Raw genomic sequence first — 15,031 nt, forward strand, 5'->3', positions numbered from 1 at the left:
GGAAATGTTTGAACAATCACTCTCTCCTGTTCAGGAGCACTCTCTAGAAATTTTGTGAGAATCACCTGACCAGATTCAGACAAAACTACTCTGTAGAGACCCTTTTCATAACCCACAAAAATGCCTCTGGCATTCTTTACTCCACCTGGAGCTTCTGTTCTCACATGAGACCCAAAAACCTTGAAATGGGCAACAGAAGGTTTTCTGTGGAACAGTTTCTCAAAAGGAGAACTTCCCAACACTTTTGAAAACTTTCTCAACCACGTGTAACAAAATGACATTAGCGACTCAGCCCAGTACTCATGTGGCAGATGTGAACTTAGCAATTGCGCTTCCATTCCCTTTTGCAATTCTTTGTTCACCCTACTACAGACACATTTGTTCCAAGCTTCTTCGGAACTAGCAATTCTGTGTCTTATCCCTTTCTTCTTCAGGAACCTCTGGAAAACCTGTAAAAGAAAAATTGGCTTCTCATCTGTGCAAAGACAATCTATGTCAGCATCATGCATATTTTTAACCTTGTCACAAAACTCTTTAAACCTTTCTAAGGCGTGTTTTGGTCTCTCCAAAAGATAAATCCAGACAAAACCTGTAAAAGAATCAACACATATTAGGTAATACTTTGCATTGCCTCTAGAAGGTGCTAGAGGACCAATCACATCAGCATACACCTGCTGAAATGCCTTGTTGACCCTCGAGGTGACCTGTTTGGCGTTCTCCTTGGCTACACCTGCAAAAGAGATCATGTTAGAATCACAAGAATTACATTCCATGTAATCACTTTGATCAAAAGTCAACAAATACAGTCCATCTTTCTCTTTGGCAGAAAGAAACAACTCTCCATCTTTGTAGATCTCGCAGTTCTGATCATCATAGGACAGTTTTAGTCCCTTCTTGGCAATCTGCGAAATGCTGAGCAGATTATACTTCAACTCTGGAACCAAATAAACATTGCTTATAGTCAAGTTCAGACTTTTAAGATACACAGTCCCAATTCCGGTGGCTTCCAGCTCTTGACCGTTGGCTAGTTGTACAGCGAAGCTTTGCTTCTCAAACGTAGAAAATAGTCCTCTGTGTCGACACATATGCTGGGTACATCCAGTGTCTAGGACAAAGAAGTTTCCCGCTTCTGGTGTGGCTTTTAGCGACATCAAAGCCTTTGCAGCCTTTGCCTTTGGGATGGTATGACCTTTGTCTGACGCCTCAGACTTTGTGGAGCTCGCCTTAGCTCCTCTGTGCTGACGTGGCTTCTTACAGAACCGCTGAAGATGCCCAGTCTGGTCACAATTGTAACATCGGACAACGTTCAAAGCTTCGGCGCTTTCTCCAGTAGCAACAGCAGTGGGGGCGTTAGAACTCCGTTCTTGGCTCCCCCTGTCCTTGACTTCCAGGGCGGCAAGCCTGTCATGTTCACAAAGAACCACGGCAAAGACCCTCTCCGACGTTAGATCAGCTGCTGGGAGAGACCCCAGCTGACTGGCAACTGTTTTGTAAGTCCGATTCAGGCTGTTGATCACCATGAAGCAAAACACTTCCTCCTGCAGACGGAAATTGCGTTCCACCATCTGTTGACGCAGAAATTTCATTTCCGTCAGGTGCGCTTGAACATCTCCATCAGGCGCAAGCCTCAGGTTGGTCAGCTTCTCAAAATACAGCAACGCTGAAGAACCTGCATCTCTCTGATGTGTCCTTCTCAGCGTGTCCCAAACATATTTCGCGTGGTCTAAATCTTGTATGTGGATCAGCTGCGAATCTGACACGCACAGAATTATAGCAGTTCTGGCCTTCACATTCTGTGACTCCCAAGCACGCGTTGGTGCTGCTGGAATGGGGTTCTCAATCACTTCAAACAGTCTCTGATTCTGCAGCAGAGCCTTCATCTTAATAGACCAAGATGCATAATTGTCACTGGTCAGAAGGGGCGGAGAAGGCAAACCTCCCCCCTTCTTTGCATCCATTTTGAGTCCTTGCATTGACTCTCAAACACAAGCCTCTAAAATCCAATAGCTGGCTTGTTTACACTCTGTGCCACCTGGCAGCTCTCAACGCTGGCTGCGTTGGAAATTTCCAAGAGCTCTTCAGACTGTGTAGTCAAAACATTCCATTTTAACTTTCACTTCTCCTCTCTGAGGCATGGCCTTCACTGAAGGGCGTCGCTTAGCAACAGTGCATTCCATCCCCTGGACAGGATTAACCACAGGAATGTTTGGAATGCGGAGCTATTGTCTTAGAGCTGTTTTTCTCATCTACTGCTCCCCGTGAAGCAGAGAATAACTCAATCTGCATTCACTCCTCTAAGCCCGAAAATCTCATACCTGGGCTCCGTTGCTTTGGCTGTCAGCTTCTTCTGGTCAGCTTCTGGCTGCAGAGAATCAGCTTTCTCACCTCAGGCTTCCATGGAGGCCACTTCTTGATGCAGAGGTCGATGAAAACAGCAACCGGCGTCTGCTGGAATTCTAGCCCTTCTCAGAGGTATGTGCCTATCTGTTCAGGCACCGGCTGAATTCCTTAGACCTCCCTCCGGCGACTCCCGGCAGGAAACAACATACTCGAGGTCCGTTCCGGCGATTTTCCTCAGGCTGTGAGGAAAACACACCAACTGCTTCTCCTCCTCCCTGCTCCCTTCATATCCCCAGGGAGGGGAATCAGACACAGGCAGAAACGTATCTACATGTTTTTTTATTTGTGTCTTTTAGCAGTCATACAGTAAAGATGTCTGCTCTCTTCAACAAACAGAGAGAAACTCCAAAACTCCACTGTGATGGGACGAAGAGCTGCTTGTGCGTAAAATGCAAGTCCCTCAGAGTTTGATCAGGTTTTCAAACCTCTGCCTGTGACGGAGCCCCTCCAGCATGGCTGCGTTAATCACTAGTAGAATCCGAAAGTGGCTGCTTTCGGAATCGTTTCCAACATAAAAGCTCTTTAACGGAAACACGTCGTCTGGCCTCTCGGCGTGACAGTTTCCGGCGAGGTGTGGGTGTCCCTATAGGAGGTCCTGAGACCTCCCCACTGTTTTCGCTGGAAGCGTCTCTGAGCCATCCCTCCGACTCACTTTCCCTTGGAGTTCTTGCTCGCCCTCTACTGGTTCCCTCTTCCGCCGCTACCTCTCTCTCAACCTCAATGAGCCTTTGCGCCCTCGGCTCTTTAGATGGCAGTTCCCTGACATCCACCTCCCCTCCAGGGCCCCCTTCACCCCCTCCCGTCTCCTCCCCTACGGGCGGTGAAGAGGTAAAACCCCTGAAAGAACCTCCCTCATCTTCCGACGTCTCGAACACTTTCCTCCACTTGTTGCTGTTCCTAATCTCTCGGTACTCTTCGTCATCGGAGTCCACTCCCTCTTCCAACTCTGACTCCGCGAACCCTTCCATTTCCTCTTCCTCATCGGTGGTGCCGAAATACTCCCTCCTAAACCTTGCTACCGACTGAGGTTTCCTCGGGAATCTTTGGTGGAACGTTTCTGTTAAAACCTCGTCATTGACTTCCTCTGCATTTACCCAGGTGTTTTCTGACTCCGGTTCCCCTTCCCACGCCACCAAATACTCCACCTGATTTCCCTTCCACCTGGAATCGAGGATTTCCGCTACATGGTTGCGGCGTTCCCTCTCTTCCAAGGCTGGTCCCCTGACGTGCTCCCCTTCACGTCCCCCCCTGTATGGTGACAGTAACGACCTGTGGAACACTGGGTGCAATTTCATGTGGTTGGGTAATCGGAGTTTGAAAGCCACCGGGTTGACCTGCTGAATGACCTCAAAGGGTCCCAATCTTCTGGGCCTCAATTTCTTACAACCCCCTTTGAACGGCAACCCTTGGGTTGACAACCACACTTGATCCCCCACCCTTATGGTTTCACCTTCCCTTCTGTTCTTGTCTGCCTGCTTCTTATATTGTGCCTTGGCCCTTTCTAAATTGAGCTGGAGCTGGTGATGGATCGCTTCCATCTCTTCTACAAAATGTTCCGCCGCTGGGACGCTCCATCTCTCCCCTCCTTCCCCTGGAAATGCCCTGGGGTGACACCCGTAATTAGCCAAAAAGGGACTCATCCCTGTGGACACATTCTCCGCATTATTGTAGGCAAATTCTGCCAACGCCAACTTTTCGACCCAATCGTTCTCTCTGTCATTGACATAACACCTAAGATATTGTTGAAGAATGCCATTTGCTCTTTCCGCCTGTCCGTTGGTTTCAGGGTGCCGGGCAGTTGAGAAATTGACTTCCACGTGCAGCAAGCTCATGAGCTTCCTCCAGAACCTGGAAGTAAATTGTTTGCCGCGATCTGAGATCACCCTCAAGGGAGCCCCGTGCAACCTAAAGATGTGTTCTACAAACAACTTCGCTGTTTCTTCCGCTGTGACTGCATGTGAGCATGCTACAAAGTGGCACATCTTAGTTAACAGGTCTACTACTACCATGATGGCTGTTTTCCCCTTGGACTTTGGCAGATCCGTCATAAAATCTATTGATACCGCTTCCCAAGGCCGTTCTGGTGTGGGTAATGGTTCTAATAACCCTGCCGGCGCCCTTCTTTCCCCTTTTGCTCGCTGACATTGATCACACCCTCTTACATACTCCCGTACATCTTCCCTCACCTTAGGCCACCAAAATTCCCTGGTAACCAACCACATGGTTTTGTGTTGTCCAAAATGTCCCGCCGTGGGGCTATCGTGCAACTGCTTGAGTACTCTCCCCCTCAATTCACCTTCGGGTATATACAGTGCCCCTTTGTAATACAATGCCCCATTTCTTTCCTCAAAACCTCCGGGACTCTCGCCCTCCCCCCTGAGACCTCTGAGTTTATCCTGGGCATATTCATCATTTTCCGTTTCCTCTACCAGTTCTCGTTGCCCCACCAGCGTCGCCCCACACACCCAGCGGTCCTCAGGGATGACATGTCTCTCTTCGATCACCCCCTCCCCTTCCCAATACTCTGGTTTGCGTGAGAGCGCGTCCGCCCTGACGTTTTCTGGGCCTGGCACATAACAAATTTCAAAGTTGAATTTGGAGAACTCTTGTGCCCATCTCACTTGTCGTTGGTTGAGCACTCGAGCTATTCGCCAATACTCTAAATTCTTGTGGTCGGTGCACACTTGCACCTTGTGTTGTGCCCCAATTAATAAATGTCTCCACCTCCGGAATGCTTCGTGAATGGCAAGTAGTTCCCTGTCATACACCGTGTAATTCCTCTCGGATTTGTTCAGCTTCCGCGAGAAGAAGGCACACGGTCTCCACTCCGACGCACTCCTCCCCGGTTGAAGAAGTACCGCCCCTACCGCCCGGTCGGATGCATCGGTTTCCACTCTCATGGGTTTTCGTAAATCCACATGCAGAAGTTGTTCTTCCGAGGCGAAAGCTCTTTTCAGTTCTTCAAATGCTCGCTCCGCCTCTACCGTCCAAACAAACTTCTTCTTGCTGCTGAGGCAGTCGGTGATGGGCGCCGTCAAGTGGGCAAAGTTCTTGATGAACTTCCGATAAAAGTTCCCAAACCCCAAGAATCTTTGCACATCCTTCTTGGTCTTCGGTGTCTTCCATTCCAGTACCGCTTGGACCTTGCCTGGATCCATGGCCAATCCCTTGTCCGACAAGCGGTACCCCAGGAATTCCACCTCCTTGGTATGAAACTGGCACTTCTCCAGTTTCACCCACAGCTGGTTGGCTTGCAGCCTGCCCAACACTTCTCGAACGTCCCTCACATGCTGCTCCTCATCTTCCGAATACACCAACACGTCGTCTAAAAAGGCCACACAATTCTTGTAGAGCAAAGGTCCCAGAACGTGGTTTATAAAAGCTTGAAAACACGCGGAGCCCCCTTGTAGACCGAAGGGCATAACGAGATATTCAAAGGCTCCCAAAGGGGTGAACATGGTGGTCTTCCATTCATCCCCCTTCCTTATGCGTATCAGATTGTACGCCCCCCGCAGGTCCAGCTTTGTAAAAATCTTTCCCTTCCTTACTCTGGTCAAAATGTCATCAATTCGGGGCATAGGGAAAGCCAGGGGTTCCGACACTGCATTCAGGGCCCTAAAGTCACACACAAGTCTAGGTTTATCTGTGTTTTTTTTGTCCACAAAAAACACTGGGCTGCCCCCCACCGCTCGGGACTCTCTGATGAAACCTCGCTTCAGGTTTTTGTCAATGAACTCCCTCAGCTCCTGCATCTCCTTGTCTGACATGGCGTACAGCTTGCCCACTGGGAGTTGGGCCCCAGGGAGTAAGTTGATTTGACAGTCAAAGGGTCTATGCGGTGGCAGTTTGTCTGCTTCCCTTTCGCTGAATACGCTGCTCAGATCTGCGTATTGCGGGGGCACCTTCCCTTTGTCCATTACTTCCATCCCGGCTAGGGTGACTCTGGCTCCTCCCGAAACCTGCCCCTCCTTGCAGTGTTCTAGGCAATGCGCTGACCCAAAGGAGACCACCCTCTGATGCCAGCCCACTAGCGGATCGTGTAGCGCCAGCCAGCTCATCCCCAAAATGATGGGAGCTCCTCCCAAGATGGCCACATTAAACGCTATCCGTTCGGTGTGCCTTGCCACCCTCATTATCATCGGGACAGTCTGTTGGCTAACTTCTCCCCCCAACAGCTCTCTGCCGTCAATCGTAGTCACCTGCAAGGGGTTACTTAAAGGGATGGTCTGTATCTGGTGCTCAGCTGCAAACTCCTTACTCATGAAATTACAGGAGCTGCCTGAATCCAAAAGCGCCTTGATCTTTAGTGGGTGTCCGTTTGGCAGTTCCAGTAACACCTCTATCACTAAAGCAGGTCTGGGGGGTTCCGGCGTGGGCACTTTCACTGCTCTTTGGCCTGGCTGCTGTGCCCCGACGGTGGCAGCCAGGCGTTGGCTTTTACTTGCTCCTTGCCTTCCTCTTCCTTTCCCCCAACAGCCCCTGCCATCCCTTGCCATTCCTTTCTTTGTGGGCAGACTCTGGCAAAGTGCCCTGGCTGTTGGCAGAGATAACATCTCTTGACGCTCTTTCCCTCCTTCTTCCGCCCTTCACTGGGATTTGAAACTGCGCGCGCCCGCGCTGTTCCAACTTCCATCGGCTCTGCCGGCGGGAAAGGTGGCTCTGGAATGTCTGGAATGCGGAGCTCCCTCCAACGGTCTCCTTTCCCTTCCCGCTTTTCCAAAGCCCTCGCCTCCTGGCGCGCTCCTATGGACAGTGCAGATTTGGTTAGCTGATCCATAGACTCCGCCCTGGGCCCCCGGGAAAGCTCATCTTTGACGATCGAAGAAAGCCCCTCTTCAAAAAGCATCTGAATGGGCTCTGCCGATAGATCCCACCCCAATTTATGAATCAGCATAGTAAACTCAGTCCAGTACTCACGGACAGATCTACTCCCCTGCTGGCAAGCCATTAACTGCCTTCGCACCACCCCCTGCTCAATGTCGCTGGAAAACATCAGGTCCATGGCACGAAAAAACTTCCTCGTGTCCTTTAGGATGTCATTATTCGCTGCCATCAGGGGTCTAACCCAATCCTTCGCCCCGGATTCGAGATGGCCAATTACAAAAGCCACTCGCGATTCCTCGTCGGGGAAGTCATCAAACTGCAAGTTGAGAGCGTATTGCATCTCTGTTCTAAAGGCATGATAGTTCCTGGGATCCCCCCCCGAATTTCTGCACCAATCCTGGTACCTTTCTGGCGAGCGGGGTGGTTTTCTCCTTTCCCTTTTCTGCATCCTGAGCCCTCCTCTCCTCAAGCCTCGCCGTTTGCAGCGCCAACTGGATCTCCAACGCCCTGTACCTTTCTTCCAGGCTTGGACCCCCTCCAGCTGCTCCTGCGCCCCCGGTTCCGGCTGGGTTGCTCATGATGCTTCTCTCTGCACAAGCTGGCTTTCGGTGACTTTCGGGTTGCTGTGATGGGACGAAGAGCTGCTTGTGCGTAAAATGCAAGTCCCTCAGAGTTTGATCAGGTTTTCAAACCTCTGCCTGTGACGGAGCCCCTCCAGCATGGCTGCGTTAATCACTAGTAGAATCCGAAAGTGGCTGCTTTCGGAATCGTTTCCAACATAAAAGCTCTTTAACGGAAACACGTCGTCTGGCCTCTCGGCGTGACAGTTTCCGGCGAGATGTGGGTGTCCCTACAGGAGGTCCTGAGACCTCCCCACTGTTTTCGCTGGAAGCGTCTCTGAGCCATCCCTCTGACTCACTTTCCCTTGGAGTTCTTGCTCGCCCTCTACTGGTTCCCTCTTCCGCCGCTACCTCTCTCTCAACCTCAATGAGCCTTTGCGCCCTCGGCTCTTTAGATGGCAGTTCCCTGACATCCACCCATGTACATCCTGTACAGGTCATATGACAAACCCACTGAGCTAACATCCGGTGCTCAGTACAGAATGGACTGCCCCTTTGTTTCCATGGTAGCAGTCACAAACATCCTGTTTGGCTTTCCAGCCACATGCAGCCTTTGCTTGCTGCAGCATTGCTGCTTTAGAATAACAATAAGATGCTGAAGGAATGGATTGTACAACCAATGAAGGAAGTTTGTAATGAAATTTTGGAGGGGAAAAGGGCACTGGATTCGTGGAAAGAGGCGCATATAACACTAATACCAAAGTTACAGATAGGTAGCCGTGTTGGTCTGCCATAGTCAAAATAAAAAATTCCTTCCAGTAGCACCTTAAGGACCAACTAAGTTAGTTCTAGGTATGAGCTTTCGTGTGCATGCACACTTCTTCAGATACACAGTATCTGAAGAAGTGTGTATCTGAAGAAGTGTGCATGCACACGAAAGCTCATACCTAGAACTAACTTAGTTGGTCTTTAAGGTGCTACTGGAAGGAATTTTTTGTTTTGACTAATACCAAAGACAGAGACAGAGAAGACTCAACTTAAGAACTACCGCCCTATCTCGTTATTAAATGTGGATTATAAAATATTTGCTGACATTTTGGCTAAGAGATTGAAGAAAGTTTTGATGGAGGAGATCCAAGGGGACCAAGCAGGCTTCCTCCCGAAAAGACACATGTCAGATAATGTAAGGAATATAATTGATATTTTGGAAATGCTAGAAGCAAACATAAATACTAAAGCAGTTTTGATATTTGTTGACGCGGAGAAAGCATTTGACAACATTTCTTGGAGTTTTATGAAGAAGAATCTCCAGGGGATGGGGGTAGGCCAAGGATTTGAAAATGGTATTGGTGCAATATACTTAGAACAGAAAGGAAAATTAATCGTGAATAATGTGGTTACAGAAGAGTTCAGGATAGGAAAAGGAACACGTCAGGGGTGCCCAATCTCTCCATTACTTTTTATTTCAGTTCTGGAGGTTTTACTAAACATGATTAGAAGGGATCAGTTGGTCAAAGGGGTTCAGGTCGGAGCTAAACAATACAAATTGAGAGCATTTGCAGATGATCTGGTACTTACTTTACAAGAGCCAGAATCTAGTACAAAAAGGGTTTTAGAACTAATTCAAGATTTTGGTCAAGTGGCAGGATTTAAACTGAACAAAACTAAAACTAAGGTTTTGGAGAAAAATTTAACACCTATTGAAAGGGAGAGGTTTCAGAATGTGACAGGTTTAACTGTGGTCAAGAAAGTGAAATATTTGGGGATTAATATGACAGCTAAAAATGTGAATTTGTTTAAAGACAATTATGAAAAATGCTGGATAGAAGTGAAAAAAGATTTAGAAATTTGGTCGAAGTTGAAGCTTTCCTTGTTGGGTCGAATTGCAGCTATAAAAATGAATGTATTGCCTAGAATGTTGTTTTTGTTCCAAACATTGCAAATTGTGGATAAGATGGACTGTTTCAAGAAGTGGCAAAAAGACATTTCCAAATTTGTCCGGCAGGGCAAAAAGCCCAGAATAAAATTTAAGATATTAACTGATGCAAAAGAAAGGGGGGGGGATTTGCCCTGCCAGACTTTAAACTTTACTATGAATCAGCAGCTTTTTGCTGGTTGAAAGATTGGCTACTTCTTAAGAATACAGATATTTTGGATTTAGAAGGGTTCAATAACACTTTTGGGTGGCATGCATATCAGTGGTATGACAAGGTTAAAGCTCATAAAGCTTTTAAAAATCATATTGTCAGGAAAGCATTGTATAATGTCTGGATTAAATATAAAGATTTGCTGGAAAACAAAACTCCCAGGTGGTTATCTCCAATGGAGGCGAAGGCCATGAAAAAACTTAATATGGAGTCAAAATGGCCGAAATATTGGGAAATAGTGGAACAAGAGGGGGATAAAGTGAAATTGCAGAGTTATGAGAAATCGAAAGATAAAGTGCGAGATTGGCTTCACTATTATCAAATAATGGAGGTTTTTAAGTCTGATAGGGAAAATGGTTTTCAGGTGGAAAAATCGAAATTGGAGACAGAACTGTTAAGAGTCCAAAACTAAGAACTTGTCAAAAATGTATAACTTGCTGTTGGAATGGAACACACAGGATGAAACGGTCAAATCAGCTATAATTAAGTGGGCACAAGATATTGGTTATAACATCATGTTTGAAGACTGGGAACGGTTATGGACCACCGGTATAGAATTTACGGCATGTAATGCCTTAAAAGAAAATATTATGAAAATGATATATAGGTGGTACATGACCCCAGTCAAACTTGCAAAAATTTACCACTTGCCTGATAATAAGTGTTGGAAATGTAAAGAGACTGAAGGTACATTCTTTCACCTTTGGTGGACGTGCCCAAGGATTAAGGCATTCTGGGAGAAGATTTATAATGAAATGAAAAAGGTATTTAAATATACCTTTCTGAAGAAACCAGAGGCCTTCCTCCTGGGCATAGTCGGCCAATTGGTGTCAAAGAAGGACAGAACATTTTTTATGTATGCAACAACAGCAGCAAGAATACTTATTGCATAGTATTGGAAGACAGAAGAACTACCCACCGTGGAAGAATGGCAGATGAATGTTATAGACTATATGGGACTGGCAGAGATGACCGGCAGAATCCGAGACCAGGGGAAAGAGACGGCGGAAGAAGATTGGAAGAAATTTAAAGACTATCTTAAGAAATATTGTAAAATTGTTGAATGTTAAGATGATGTTGATTCTGAAATTAAGGGGTTGCTAGCTGTAATCTTTATGTAAATATGAAAAGTAAGCTTAAAAATCTAACAGAAATTAAGGGAAGGATTTGTTGAAGAGATTTAATTAGAGAATGGAATACAGTAAGGAGAGGTATGAGGAGGCCGGGAAAGTAAGTTTCATGAACATATGGGAATGAAGTTATACATGTGGTTTTTTTGTTTTTTTTTTTGTATTTATTTTTGTTTTTGTTTTTTGTGTTTTTTTGTGATTTTTATGTTTTATAAAATTGTCATTTATAAAATGACAATAAATATCTTTTTTTTTAAAAAAAAAAGATATTTTCCCAAACCGAAGAATCTTCTGGAAGAGACCACACTGTGCGATAGATTTCACAGTTAATACTTGTTTGGTTCTTCTACAATCCAAGCTTGCTCCCCCTGAGCCCTAAGGGAAGCTTGCAAAGATCAAAGATTCACCTTCACTTTTATAAATCCATATATGACAAAAATCCATGCAAGCAGGTGTGGTTTCCTGTGTGAAATATTTCCCAGTTGTAATCTGTCGGTTGTCTTCAGCCCTCTTTGAGAGGGACCCAATTTTCAACCCCGTATAAATTATTTGGTGGGCAATGAATGAATCTTTTCCCACATTCCAAACACTAAGACGTTTTCTCTGTTGTATGGATTCTTTGATGAGAATTGAGATCACGACTCTGACGAAAGCTCTTTCCACATTCCAAGCACTGATAGGGTTTCTCCCCTGTATGAATTCTTTGATGAGAAGAGAGTGTCTTACTGTGACTGAAACTCTTTCCACATTCTAAGCACTGATAGGGTTTCTCCCCTGTATGAATTCTGTGATGATAAGTGAGACTATCCTTCCGACTGAAGCCCTTTCCACATTCCAAGCACTGATAGGGTTTCTCCCCTGTATGTATTCGTTGATGGGAAGTGAGTGTCACCCTTCGACAGAAGCTCTTTCCACATTCCAAGCACTGATAGGGTTTCTCCCCTGTATGAATTCTTTGATGAGTAGTGAGATGACCCTTTCGATTGAAGCTCTTTCCACATTCCAAGCACTGATAGGGTTTTTCCCCTGTATGAATTCTTTGATGGGAAGTGAGATGGGTGCTTTGACTGAAGCTCTTTCCACAATCCAAGCACTGATAGGGTTTCTCCCCTGTATGAATTCTTTGGTGGGAAGTGAGTTCACTACTCACACGAAAGCTCTTCCCACATTCGAAGCACTGATAGGGTTTCTCCCCTTTATGAATTCTTTGATGGGAAGTGAGATTGGCGCTATTACTGAAGCCTTTTCCACATTCCAAGCAATGATAGGGCTTCTCCGCTGTATGAATTTGTTGATGAGAAGTGAGACTGGTGAGATGACTGAAGCATTTTCCACATTCCAAGCAATGATAGGGCTTCTCCGCTGTATGAATTTGTTGATGAGAAGTGAGACTGGTGCTATGACTGAAGCATTTTCCACATTCCAAACACTGATAGGGTTTCTCCCCTGTATGTATTTGTTGATGGGAAGTGAGCGTCGCCCTTTGACAGAAGCTCTTTCCACATTCCAAGCACTGATAGGGTTTCTCCCCTGTATGAATTCTTTGATGAGAAGTGAGGTGACCCTTCCGATTGAAGCTCTTTCCACATTCCAAGCACTGATAGGGTTTCTCCCCTGTATGAATTCTTTGGTGGGAAGTGAGTTGACCACTCAGACAAAAGCTCTTTCCACATTCGAAGCACTGATAGGGTTTCTCCCCTGTATGAATTCTGTGATGGGAAGTGAGTTCACCACTCAGACGAAAGCTCTTTCCACATTCCAAGCACTGATAGGGTTTCTCCCCTGTATGAATTCTTTGATGGGAAGTGAGACTATCCTTCCGAAGGAAGCTCTTCCCACATTCAAAGCACTGATAGGGTTTATCCCCTGTATGAATTCTTTGATGCACAGTGAAATTATTCTTTCGATTGAAGCTCTTTCCACATTCCAGACACTGATACGATTTCTCCCTACTCTGTGTTCTTTTGTGTGAAGTGAGGCTATTCCTTCGAATGAAGCTCTTTCTTTGATGGGAGGTGGACTGGGAGCTCTGACGGATCTTCTCTCCACACTCTGAATATTTATCTGACTTCTCCGCTATGTGGATTCTGTTGTGATCTCCCTTGTTCTTCCCTTCTAAGTCATCACCATCTGCAATGAAGAGAGATGCTAATTAGAGTCTCAGGAGGAAATGGGAGCTCCAGATTATTGAACAATGTTAATGAATGCTTGTGACAGAGGAAGAACTGAAGAGAATGAGATGTGAGGCCGTCCAATAGGTTTCACTTCCTTAGTTGGCTGGTATTAACAGAGATATTGCTTGGCTTTTATCTGGGATGGATTTTGTTCTGACTCAATCATGGAATCCACTCCATCTGCAATCACAACATGTTATGATCTAACAGGGAGCCTTACCAAGAGAGTCCACGATCCCACGATTCTCCTCCTTGACCTCTTTATGCTGAGCTCTCTGGTCAGGATTCAGCAACGTCCACCCCTTGTCTGTGAAACAAACAGCAACATCTTCACCTGAACACTCCCCATCAGAAGTTATTTCAATCTGGTTGATCCAAATTTAAATTGAGAGATGGCAATATATACAACTTAGAAGTATATTCAACTCGGATGAAAAGAAAGGATTTGTAAAAGAAGATTCAAAATTTAAAGTCACGGTGATAAAGAACAACAAGATATTGTTATTCAAAACCTATAATCTTTTATTGGACTGGGAATTGATGGGAGGAAGAAGTGAAAAAAATGATGATTAAATGGTCTCAGGATCTCGGACATACTATCTATCTAGAGCAATGGGAGAAACTCGGGCGAGAGGATATACAATTTACTGCCTCATATACAATTAAAGAACATTTTGTAAAGATGTTCTATAGGTGGTACTTAACGCCAGTTAAGCTGGCAAAGATATACAAATTGAAATCCAACCTCTGTTGGAGATGTGGTGGAGAAATAGGAACAACAATACATATGTGGTGGAGGTGTGAGGAAATTAAGAAATTTGGGATAGTAGTACACGAAGAACTAAAGAAGATGTTGAAAATATCAATAACAAAGAAACCAGAGACATATCTCCTTGGATTGAGAGATGGAAGAGATACCACGGGGTGGGGGAAGAATTTTTCTATATGTAAGTACTGTGAGGAGAATCAGAACTTACAGGGTTAAACAGTTCTGCGTGACGTCTCACATTCTGAGGCGTGGTTTTGTTCACATAAGGGAATCTTTCTTTGTGTGTGAATTACTTTCATTTTTAGCTGTTGAGCCGAGGAGATGTCCGCTCGATCTCCGGGTTGATTTATGATGTTTTTCTGTAAAATGCTTAAAGACTTCTTAGATGAGCAAGAAGCCTGCGTACAGCCTGGGATTTATCACCCACCCAAGGCACGACCGCTGCTGCGAAACTCGGCTTGGAGCCAGGAAGACAGCTTAAGGCTCACAGTTGGCACGGAGAGTTGGCACAGGAAAGTGTGGCGGACGCCATTACATTCCACAAGTGCAGCTGCTAGTATAGTGATTGCTGCTCGGTGGAAGTCACAAACTATACCCACAAAGGAGGAATGGATATGTAAACTAAATGAATATTTAATTCGGGCAAAATTAACTGCTATAAGAGGAAATGGATCCAAACTACAAGAAAGAAGATTCCACCTAAACATTAGGAAGAACTTCCTGACAGTAAGACCTGTTCGACAGTGGAATTTGCTGCCAAGGAGTGTGGTGGAGTCTCCTTCTTTGGAGGTCTTTAAGCAGAGGCTTGACAACCAAGTGGAAATGTTTTGATGAATATATGGCAAAGATAATAAGAATATAAAGATGATTTGAGAAGGTTGTAGAATGCAAAGATTATTGTAAATTGTATAATGTGGAGGAAATCCAGTGGGGGCGGAGGGAAGTGGGAGGAGGGAGAAAAGGATAATATGATGGATTGAGGAAATAGAAATGTAAATGTATGGGGGGATGGGGAGGAAATGGTTTG

The 15,031-nt window shown here is 45.6% G+C and overlaps 2 protein-coding genes across 19 annotated transcripts in view; one reads left to right on the plus strand and one right to left on the minus strand.

Annotated features, from left to right (window-relative positions):
• The window catches only part of LOC309364438 (uncharacterized protein), a 218,263-nt gene that overhangs the window by 86,835 nt on the left and 116,397 nt on the right, over nucleotides 1-15,031 (plus strand). The gene's annotated exons all lie outside the window — the stretch shown is intronic.
• The window catches only part of LOC309364575 (uncharacterized protein), a 132,305-nt gene that overhangs the window by 31,688 nt on the left and 85,586 nt on the right, over nucleotides 1-15,031 (minus strand). For 3 of the 8 annotated variants that reach the window (XM_081902181.1, XM_081902182.1, XM_081902180.1), the window contains exons 4-5: nucleotides 13,456-13,542; nucleotides 11,423-13,191 (exon numbers count right to left, since the gene is read on the minus strand). In XM_081902181.1, the coding sequence (XP_081758307.1) occupies nucleotides 11,651-13,191; nucleotides 13,456-13,542 (1,628 nt within the window). In that variant the 3' untranslated portion in view covers nucleotides 11,423-11,650. Of the gene's footprint in view, nucleotides 1-11,416; nucleotides 13,192-13,455; nucleotides 13,601-14,185; nucleotides 14,364-15,031 lie in introns of those variants that run through there. The other 5 variants (XM_081902179.1, XM_081902178.1, XM_081902183.1 and 2 more) reach the window with 4 other exon arrangements.

The sequence above is a fragment of the Podarcis melisellensis genome (genome assembly GCF_964234715.1).
Source record: "Podarcis melisellensis genome assembly, chromosome: 2".
Lineage (NCBI taxonomy): Eukaryota > Metazoa > Chordata > Lepidosauria > Squamata > Lacertidae > Podarcis > Podarcis melisellensis.